General features: G+C 51.3%; 1 protein-coding gene across 1 annotated transcript; it reads right to left on the reverse strand.

Moving 5' to 3' along the window:
• Positions 1 to 4,618: 4,618 nt before the first annotated feature.
• Positions 4,619 to 9,846, reverse strand: HHEX (hematopoietically expressed homeobox). Its single transcript, XM_059851648.1, has 4 exons — positions 9,453 to 9,846; positions 7,680 to 7,858; positions 7,419 to 7,469; positions 4,619 to 5,840 (listed from the first exon to the last, which is right to left on the reverse strand). Exons 1-4 carry the CDS (start codon positions 9,829 to 9,831, stop codon positions 5,610 to 5,612), a joined length of 840 nt encoding a protein of 279 aa, XP_059707631.1. The 5' UTR covers positions 9,832 to 9,846; the 3' UTR covers positions 4,619 to 5,609.

Raw genomic sequence — 9,846 nt, forward strand, 5'->3', positions numbered from 1 at the left:
CCACTGCAACAGCCAAGTTATAATAGCATAGGAAAGGATCAGCAAGAATTTTCTCCACATAGGTCTTCAAAGCAGTGGCACAGATTGAAGTGCAGGGAAACCCAGAAGGGTCTGTCTAGACAACAAGGGAAAAAGGATCCTTTTTTTTCAGTAGATTTAGCTCAGTCAGGAATTCTTTTTTTCAAAGGCAGGATCTACTAAGAGTCTACTGATATAATCTGCCAAGTTTTAGCAGGTCATATTCTGGGCTCCTTGCTGACTGCAACTCAGCCTGCTAAAATCATGTTAAAAGTTTTGAGGTCTATGTGTCTGTCAGATGGGATTTTTAGTCCTTAAATAAGCTTGATTGAATTAGGCCTCCTGGAAATGGCTCCTTCCCTAAGGCTGATGAGATGGCAGCTCATTTCTCATGCCCATTCAATCTTTTTACTCAAATCATTTGCCTACACTGTATAACAAATGCAAAGTTCAGTTTGTCTTTAGTGTCAGTATTTCCAGCTCACTGTGAGCACCAATTAATTTCCTACAGGCAGCCACAGCAATTCGTTTTGACTTTGATTTTGTTTTCACCAAAATGTACTCAGACAAAACCCTTGAAAAATCTGCTGCTTTGAGCAGCTACTTGAAAATGTCTAGCCCACATGCTCGCACACATACCCACTCTAACAACTGTCTTGTAAAAAGTCAGCAGATAGATTCTTAGTCATTTACACATATCCTTACACTGGTTTGCTCCTACCAGTGAAAAAATCAGAACATCTCTTTCCCAGATTTGTGCTAGTGTCCTTGACATCTTGAACAATACTTTCAGGAAAGAAAAAAAAAAAAAAAAGAAAAATGAAAAAGTCACTATGACAATTCTAAAACAAGCATAAGCACAGCCTCTCAGACTGTTTAATATCAGACCCTGTTTTGCTGTGTAAGAAAAACTCCACAATGACAACAAATCAAAACAAACAGAAACAAAACCAAATAAACAAAACAAAAAACCCACCAACAAACCCAAGCAAACCTATTGTTTATATTTATTATTAAGGCTTAATGACATAGGTAGGTATCAATTTGATACGACGAAAGATCTACCTCTCATTTAGTCCCATTAGAGATTATGTCTTTAAAACATGGGTGGGTATCTAACATTCAGGAGAAATTCACTAGTCACCAACTCAATTGAAAGACTCCATCAAACAATAATTTGCTGTTATAACTCGAAGTGACCAAAGTAACACAGTCTGGATGTGCTTGAGACTCCCGGGGTTTAGTAGTCATTTGTCAATAGCTCTCAGACAATGGAGTTGTGAAACGGAGCCACTTAAGTTAACATGATAAGGCTTTTACACGATCGTGTAAAGTTTTTTTGGCCTTGACATGCACCATCTGAAATATTTTAGAAATACACATTGATTTCCTGTTTTGGATAAACAGGAATAAGCAAACCTCCTGTGCTCAGGAGGCCTGGAGCCAGTCCATGATTCAAAATAAGACAGAGACTCAACTGTCAGCAAAGGCTTTTTGGTAAGCTGTTGTCACCTGGACAAAGTCCTTACTAAGCCCAAACTACTGCTAAACGTTAATGAGAAGTTGATCTGAATCAAATCAGCATGCTCTGGCCTGCTGTTCATGCTTCTTTCAGCTCTGTCTTGGTATCTGCTCATGTGCTAAAATAATGTCTTCAAAACCAACATTTTGTATAAACATATATATATATATATATATATATATATATACATGGCTAAAAGACAATAATATCCATGCACAGATTTTATTGTCTCTCTTTTTTTTTTTTTTTTTTGTCCTCTGAGGAGACGTTTAATAGCAGATGTCGTCCAGGCTTAATACCATTTCTTGTCATCCACTAAACTGAGTGGATGGATCAAACTCCTTTTATCCGATATGACCAGAGGAAGGTCCTTTTCAGCGAAAGCAAACAATTAGCAGCCTGAGCTATTATTTCCTATTATTGTGCAATAGAAGAGGCTCTGGACATTTCAGTGTGAAGGATTAAAGTGACCTGCTTTGCAAACATCGCTTATCCGCCTTTCTCCTCTCCCCGCCCCCGCGGCAGCACTGGCGGCGGGCGCGAACGCGCAGCCCCACGCGTGTCCCGGCCGCGGGACGGGCTCGGCCGCCCCGCCCGTGGGCCAACTGCGGGGCCGGGGCGGCTCCGGCCGTGCCACGGCTGCCCCGGCCGGGCCTGCGGGACGCGCCCCGCCGGCCGGCGCTGCCCGCCCCGCGCATCCCGCGCTGCGCCCGCCGCGGGCCCGGGGACCGCGCTGCGCACGGAGTCAAAGTACACAGCGGCCCGGTCGATAGCCTATTAGGCTAGAAACAGTTCTGCATATCAAAGGCCGACGAACCTAATGACTAAAAATATAAGTACCTGACCCGGAGGATTAATCACACACTGTCAGGCTGAAATTGGTGCAATTCTTCCAATCATTAACGTTTTGCTTACAAAAATGTGCTTTTCTGTTTGTTTTTCTGCTAAATGATAACCATTTTCAAGTTGAATCGGCTGATAAAAAAGTCGAAAACAAGACGGGAGTTGTGCTGGAAAGGTCATACGTGCCAGTTCGGCATGGAATAGCCAACGGGCAAACAAACAGGACAGAGCAGGGTGGCACGGAAGGGGCTCGAAGGTTTTCCCGAACGGTGTAAAGTGCTTTGGCTGTTTTTCTCCTGCCAAAGAGAAGAGACTGCCCGTGGAGAGACACTCGTCCGCCTCACCGTGGTCATCCCCACGTCGGCCTCCCCGACGTGGAAACGAGGTGGAGAAATTAGGGACAGCTGCTGGGGGATTACTTCTGAGCGGCAGCTCGGCCGGCCCCGCCGGTGTGTTTCACCACCCTAAGCCCCCTGCCGGGTGGGCGGGTGAGCAAGGACATGTCGACTGCCCAGCCTGGGTTACAGCGCTGTTTGTCACTTGTCGCGACACCCTGGAAATCCACATCCCTGGCCAGGCGGCCGCAGACGGCGCATCTGCGCTCCTCACCTGCAGAGAGCCGCCAAATCCCCGCCACGGTGGGGAAAGTGCCTGCGTTGGCGAGCCCTGCTTCCCTGGACCCCATTACATCTCCCGGGACGCGACCCCGCGCACTTTCTCGGGCAGAGCCTCCGCCCCTCCCATCGCACCGGGCCCGGTTGGCTCCCGGCTTGTCCCGGCCGGGGAACGCCGGCATCAGCCCTGGTGGAAATGGGGCTTGCCCGGCGTCCACTCCCACGGGCCGCCGCCGGCTGCCCACCCGTCACGGCCGCCCTGTTCCACGCGTGTTCCCATCCCCACGCGAAAGCACAGCCATAGCGCTAAGTCGCGTTGAAGAGGCGATGCCAGTTTCGTGTACCTTGATATCGGTCGGGACACATAAACAGATAAAGAAAAACAGACGCGGAAGGCGTCTTCCCGAGCACTCCCTGCTCTGCTCCGGCCCTCAAAACCTCACCACCCTCCCCCGCAGCTCCCGGGACTCACGGTGGGCTTTTCCCGTCCCCGTCGGGACCCGCGTTGAGGCCCGGGACGGCAACCCGAGAAAGCCGAGGGATGGAGAAGGGATCATCTCCTCAGCGCAGCCCCGCTGGGAGCTGTCTGCGCCCTCAGCGATTCCTTGCGTGGCGCTCACCGCGCTGGGGCTCGGTCCCGGCGCAAAGGCGGAGAGGAGCCCCAGGGACGCTCCGAAGCGCCCCGGAGCTCCTTCTGTCACGGGCGGTGTTAAAGCAGGGGCCGGTGCCCGAGGTCCCGGGGCCGGAGCAGCTCGGGGCCAGAGCCTGTGCACGGGGTGCACGGGCAGGGGGCACAGAACCTCCCGATCACCTCGTCTTTTCGGGCCCCGCTCATGAGCGCGGTTTTTGGACAAACCAAAGTTAAAGCCACTTATTCAGAAAACTCAGCTGATGTTTCTGAAAGAATTAACTCACGTAGAAGTAACAGCTTGTCTGGTCTAAGGGCCATCCTCCCTCGCCAGTCACAACAGTCACTTGTTGCTATCTAAAAGCATTTCTTGGCACTAAAAGCCTCTCTGACACTTGGCCGGGTGCAAATCCCCGTCCCCTGGGTGCTCACTGTGGCACCTGGAGGGGCTGAATATCCACGCGGGTTCCCACCCAGAATCGCTCCCGGGAGCAATTCTCGCAGCCCGGATTCCGTGCTCCTTCCCCGAGCCGACGTAGTCATTTCGGAGAAAGGCCGATGAATAACCACTGTTGACTCAGGTGGGTCAGCGTCTGCCCCGACTGGGGTCGATGCCCGGCCCCGAGCAAACCCTGCCGGCCCCGCTCCTCCTCCAGCCCGCACCCCCCTCCGGCCCCCCAAGGTCAGGGGGACTCGGGGGTAAACACCCATGCTTCCAGCCCAGGCTTGCCAGCCAGGTTTTCCTCCTCCCGCCACAGAGCCCATTCCCGTGTGGGCACAGCCAAGGGCAAAACTGAAACGCGGGGTGGGAGGCTGAAACACAGCAAACAAATACATCAGAGAGCCCACACGAGACTCCTGCAACCGAGGGTACCCAGAAAGCTGCGGGGTGGCCAATGGCTGGCACAGTACTGAGGGAAAAGCCGCTTACAACACACCTGGCAGAGGAGAAGTTTGGGTTTTCTCCTGCCAGTAACTGGACAGCCAAAGTAGTGAGTGTTGCAGAGTTTAGGTTTATTTCACAGATCTGTCCATCAAAAATTAAATACCAGCTTTTGCCTTTTTTTAAAACATGGAACAAATATGTACAAAATATGAACAATGTGAGGTATAAAACCACAAGACTTTTAAAGAAAACTAGTATGTACAGAAGTAGATACGTATACGATAGGCATCATCTTCCCATGGCCATGTGCTTCACTTATGTCCTGCAGCTGATGCCAGTTTCTGTCCTGCAGCAGGGCCCTATCACTCCCTGCATTTTCTTCTCAAATATGAAACCCATAAAAAACAGTGCTAGAGATTTTAAAGGAGAAAAAAATTTTTTTCCTGCAAATGGAACCATCCAAACTGTGAGGCAAAATTCTCAAAAATCTGAGAAGGCACATTTCATCTCACACAAGAAGGGAAAGGAATCTGTCTGATCACTCTACCTGACAAACAGAAAGATGTCTCTGTAGAGAGCATATAAAAGGGTGTGATTTAAGGCACTTCTCGGAATGGTCAAATCCTTCCCTATTTCACAGAACATGTTTCTCTGCTTACAAAGGGCGTTTAAATTAATCTATTTAAAGTACGTTTGTTTACACACATAAAGGGCTTAGTCCTGCAATCCATACTCACTTCCACACTAGTTAGAGTTCTGCCTGATCACCGACAGCAGCTGATTCAGACCCTCTCCACCACCATGAGTAAGGACAGGGAGCAGGATAATATTCCAGTTAAAACATTGATTATTGTACAAATATATCTTACAAACAATTAAATACAAACCATGGTCCTTTAACCAAATTAAAGATGCCAAAACTGAACTGTTTGCAGAAAATACATCTTTCTTTCTCTGCTTGTTATAAAATTAGTCTATTTGGTGATGCTTTTTTCTTTCAACGTAACGGTGAAAGTTTTCTCCTGTAGCACAATATTCTTTCAAACCAGCCCCTGGTAAAGTGCAAGCCGAGTTAGGTCCGCTCTCTGCAGGGGACTGTTAGTGGGCAGCAGTGTAATAGCCTTTATCGCCTTCAATGTCCACTTCTTGATCAGAGTCATCAGAGACATCTGACTCCAGGTCCTCCTGTGAGGCTGGTGAGGGGGTGTACTGTGAGCCATCCAGAGAGACCTCCTTACCCTTCTGCTCGGGGCTCTGGCAGCTCTCCGGCCTTTGGTCACTGTGACTGTCAGCACCTTCTACTTCTTTTTTGGTGGCCTGCGGGTTCTCCTGCAATGAAACAATCCTGCTTGGTACAGAACTAGAGGCCACAGAGACAGGAGGCCAGGGAATTCCAGCTGTGCCGTGTGGGAAAACCACTTTGCAGAAAAAGGCAGGTGTCCTGCTGCCTCCCTGGGCCTCCTGCCTATAAACCTGCTCGAGTGGGACAGGGCCGGGCAAGGGCTCTGATCCCACTCCCTCACAGCCACAGGGGCTGCTGCCGTGAATAGGGCTCCTTGGCGATGGTTATCGCAGCCACTTCAAAAGAGTCAGGAGCTGCTGGAGCCCAGGAACCTCTGAACTTTTGTCTTTAGCAAAGCAAATGTTTATTATGAGTCTACAAACACCGACACACAGCTTCCTCCTGCCCTGATCTTTCTTTAATTATACCCGACAGCAAGAGGAGGGAGGTTGAATCCATCAGTGGTCCAAAAGCAAATGGAAAAAAATTACTAATTAAGCTAAAACTCAACATTAAAACACTCACCACTAAAACCAAACCAAACCCCTTTTTGTGAAGGCAAGAGTAGCCCTATGTTGGCACCTGTCTGGAGAGCCCAGTCCCCTAAGGGGGCATGAAATGCTACATGAAAGAAAAGGCAGGCAGAGACACGTACCCATGATATAACCGTGCGGGCTTGGAGAAATGGATGTGACTGAATGAAAAGGAGGAAATGACTTAAAATGGCCGAGATCCCAAGTGAGCTCTCTGGACACTGTGGCATGGGTTGGGCCCTAGGCGGCCTCTTGCCAGAATAATAGGACTTTATTAAAAAATCAACTGACTATTGAGTTAAACTCAGGTGAAGGTCACAGAAGAGATTCATCTAGAGCATCGTACCATGATTAGTTTACTTTTCTTTTTACTTTTATATTAAAGGCAAATTTGCCAGTAAAATGTGTGCATCCATGTCACACTTGCTGAAGCAAGACTCAGGCCAAAATGTTGGAAGTTTTCAAAAATGTTTCAGCCAAGGGACCTCAGTTTTGCTGAGTCCCCATGTGCCATAAAAACCCCTAAATAATTATCTGCTTGAGCATGATTTGTAAGGGAAGGGAAACTATTTTAACTTCTTAGGCTCATGCATTGTAACTGCTTGTGAAAGGAAGGTAAAAACTACTCAATTTTCCACGTGGCTCCTCAAAACAAACAAGGTGTTTGTACCTGCTTTCTCCTGATGTTAGCAAAATACATCAAATTGTATTTATTAAGAGAGGGCATTTTAAAACACCAGTTAATATTCTCCAAAAAAACTGCCTAAGTAATTTACTGACAATTACTTATCTTCTCCACGTTAATTGGCTAAACAACATATGGGTTTACAAAACAATTACCGTGGAGTTTTAATAGGTGGTGTGTGAAACACGGGCATAATTGATATAGGAACTGCATTAGAAGCTTTTAACGTTAGTGCTGCCTGAACGAGCCCTCATGGATTCCAGCATGACTATTTGTCTTTTTAATCAAGGTGAAGAGGTTAAACAGCCTTTCAGATGACTTCTGCATACAACCTGGAATAGGCGAGCACGGTGTAAGATAAGACAATTAAAATACTTATTTCTATAGAAACAGAAACATCTACGTACCTGCTTTAGCCGCCTCCATTTGGCTCTGCGATTCTGAAACCAGGTTTTGACCTGAGCAACGACAATGAGAAAAGGCACGGGGTAGCCAGTTAGCGCCCAGAGCTTTACCCAAGCCACAAGCAAAAAGCAAGAACCTGCCAAAACCCCTTCCCTGCCGACCCTGAGCCAGCCCGGGAGCGATGCACCGACAGCAGCTGCACGGAGGGGCCTGGATCGAACGGGAAGGGGGTGCGGTTCCCCGGGGCGGGGGCACGGCCTCACCTGCCTCTCGCTGAGCTGCAGCATCTTGGCCAGACGCTTCCTCTCCGGCGGGGAGAGGTATTTCTGCGTCTCGAACTTCTTCTCCAACTCGATGGTCTGGTCGTTGGAGAAGCGGACCTGCCCCCCCTTCCTCTTGTGCAGAGGCCGCTGGATGAAGGGGCTCCACAGCAGCGGCTTCCCTACAAACAGAGGCACAGCGCCGAGGGTCACTGGCCGGTCGCAGACACGCGTGACTGGGGAGCCCCTGCCCAGGCCTGGTAGCGCGCCGGGTCCAGGGCTCGCTAATTTCCTTTGCCTGATTTTATTTCTCTCAGTTCCTACTCTGACTCTGATCTTTCCCCTCTCTGATTTTTTCCTCTCCGCCAAACGGAGAGACCAGTTAAAGTCACTTTACGGGCTTTGGCAACATTTCCGTCAATGTGTTTCCTGTTGGTCTATCTCGCAAAGAAAGACACAAAAAAAAAAAAAAAAAAAAAAGACCTTTGCTTCCTTCTGCTCTTTCACTGCGATGCCCTGAAGAAACCGTCTCCCCTTCCCTGAGCCAGTGCCCGAGTCTCTGAGGAGAGCGAGGACATCGCGGGGCTGGGCAGGGGTGATGCACCAACAGGAGGGAACTGGGCTTCTAGGAAGAAGAGCCCGCATTTCCCCCACCCTCGGCTGGGGGTTTGCCCGCCAGAGGCCGCGGGGTGCCCGACAGGCTCACCCGGGGCCAGGTGAGGGGCGAGGCGGGGCAGGCAGCGACACGCCGGGGAACCGGCCCCGCTGCGGAGCGGGGCAGGACGCTCCGGCCAGTGCTACTGAGTCACGCTGTTTGTCTTTCTGCCTGCACCCTTTGCAATTTGCTGCATTGTTTTTCGAGATTTTGCTTGCGTCAGGCTTTAGTAATTCTGGTGCAAAACAGACTCAAAAAATAGGAAGCAACTGGTTATTTTAGCTGTCATAAAGTCACATCCCACACAGAGGAAATGAACAATATCAGAAAAACGGATCCCGGCTATCAGAAGTCGAGTGTTTCCTGAATTTGTCTGTATTGAGGATGTCGATAAAGTAATCAGCAATGTGCACGACTCCCGGGGAAGAGCCTGCTTCAGGCGGCCAGGAAAACACTTAACAGCTTCTGAAACCAGATTTACTCCTATCGAGAGCTCAAGGTTTCCTGTATGAACGGAAAGGGTCAGCCTCTTTCACTGCACAAATGTGGTGAGTCAGGTCCAGTTTTGCAATCACTAAGAACAAGTGCTGCAGCCCGGGCACGGGGCTCAGCCCCCGCAGAGGGGTCGCTTCCCGGCCAAAGGCGCCAAGTAGCCACCAGGGCCCCCGACCCGGCCCGGCCCGGCCCGAGCCGACCCGTAGAAGAACCTTGGGGGCCCCAGCTAGTGGAGCCGGCCTCCCGACTGTTTTTCAAGTCATCCGCAGGAAAGACTGAGATCTGCCATGCGATCTCCAAGCATAATTAAAACTCCCCACCAAAACCACACGCGACATTACTAAGGACACTCTCAGAGTCACTTGGTTTGAAGGAAAACAAATCTGAGTCACGGCGGCCGCGCACTGTGGTCTCGCTGACAGACCCGGAGCACGGCACGTCCCTAATTTACTGTAAATCAGACAGGGGCCGGAGGGAGCCGGGGGAACACAGAGAAGCGGCGGGGCGGGCGGGAGAGGGGACCGCTTTCGGGCACTTCCCATTTACCCCTGCCCCGACGGCGGGATGGGGACGGGACGAGAAGTGCGCCGGAGCCGGGGAGGGCGGAGCGGGGGCGCATGGCTTACCCAGGGGGTCCTGCCGGATCAGGGCGTGCGCGTAGTCGCCGACGGCGCGAGGAAAGGAGTAGAGGGGCCCGGCATAGGCGCCGGTGCCATAGGTGGCGGCGAGGTGGTGGGAGAAGGCCGGGTGGACGGGGGTCGGCTCGTAGATGGGGGTCCGGTAGGGGGACACCAGGCTGGTGAAGGAGGAGTTGGGCGACGGCAGCGTCGGCGGCGGCGGGGCGGGCAGGGAGTGGGGGGCCGGGGCGGCGGCGGGGCCGCGGCCCAGGATGTCCTCGATGTAGAAGGGCGTGGGGTGCGCGGGCTGGAGCAGCGGCGTGGGCGCGTACAGCGGGACGCCGACGCCCAGGGCCGCCGGCGCCGCGCCCGGCGGCTGGTACTGCATGGCGCGGTCGCCGCC

Source organism: Haemorhous mexicanus, chromosome 7 (genome assembly GCF_027477595.1).
Source record: "Haemorhous mexicanus isolate bHaeMex1 chromosome 7, bHaeMex1.pri, whole genome shotgun sequence".
Lineage (NCBI taxonomy): Eukaryota > Metazoa > Chordata > Aves > Passeriformes > Fringillidae > Haemorhous > Haemorhous mexicanus.

What these genes read in the sequence shown, in the direction of transcription:
- HHEX (XM_059851648.1), bottom strand. Translation starts at nt 9,831, where the DNA reads ATGCAGTACCAGCCGCCGGGCGCGGCGCCGGCGGCCCTGGGCGTCGGC. An exon ending in GATCCGGCAGGACCCCCTGG is followed by an intron (nt 7,859 to 9,452) that starts GTAAGCCATGCG and finishes CTCTGTTTGTAG; the next exon opens with GGAAGCCGCTGCTGTGGAGC. An exon ending in AATGGAGGCGGCTAAAGCAG is followed by an intron (nt 5,841 to 7,418) that starts GTACGTAGATGT and finishes GTTTCATTGCAG; the next exon opens with GAGAACCCGCAGGCCACCAA.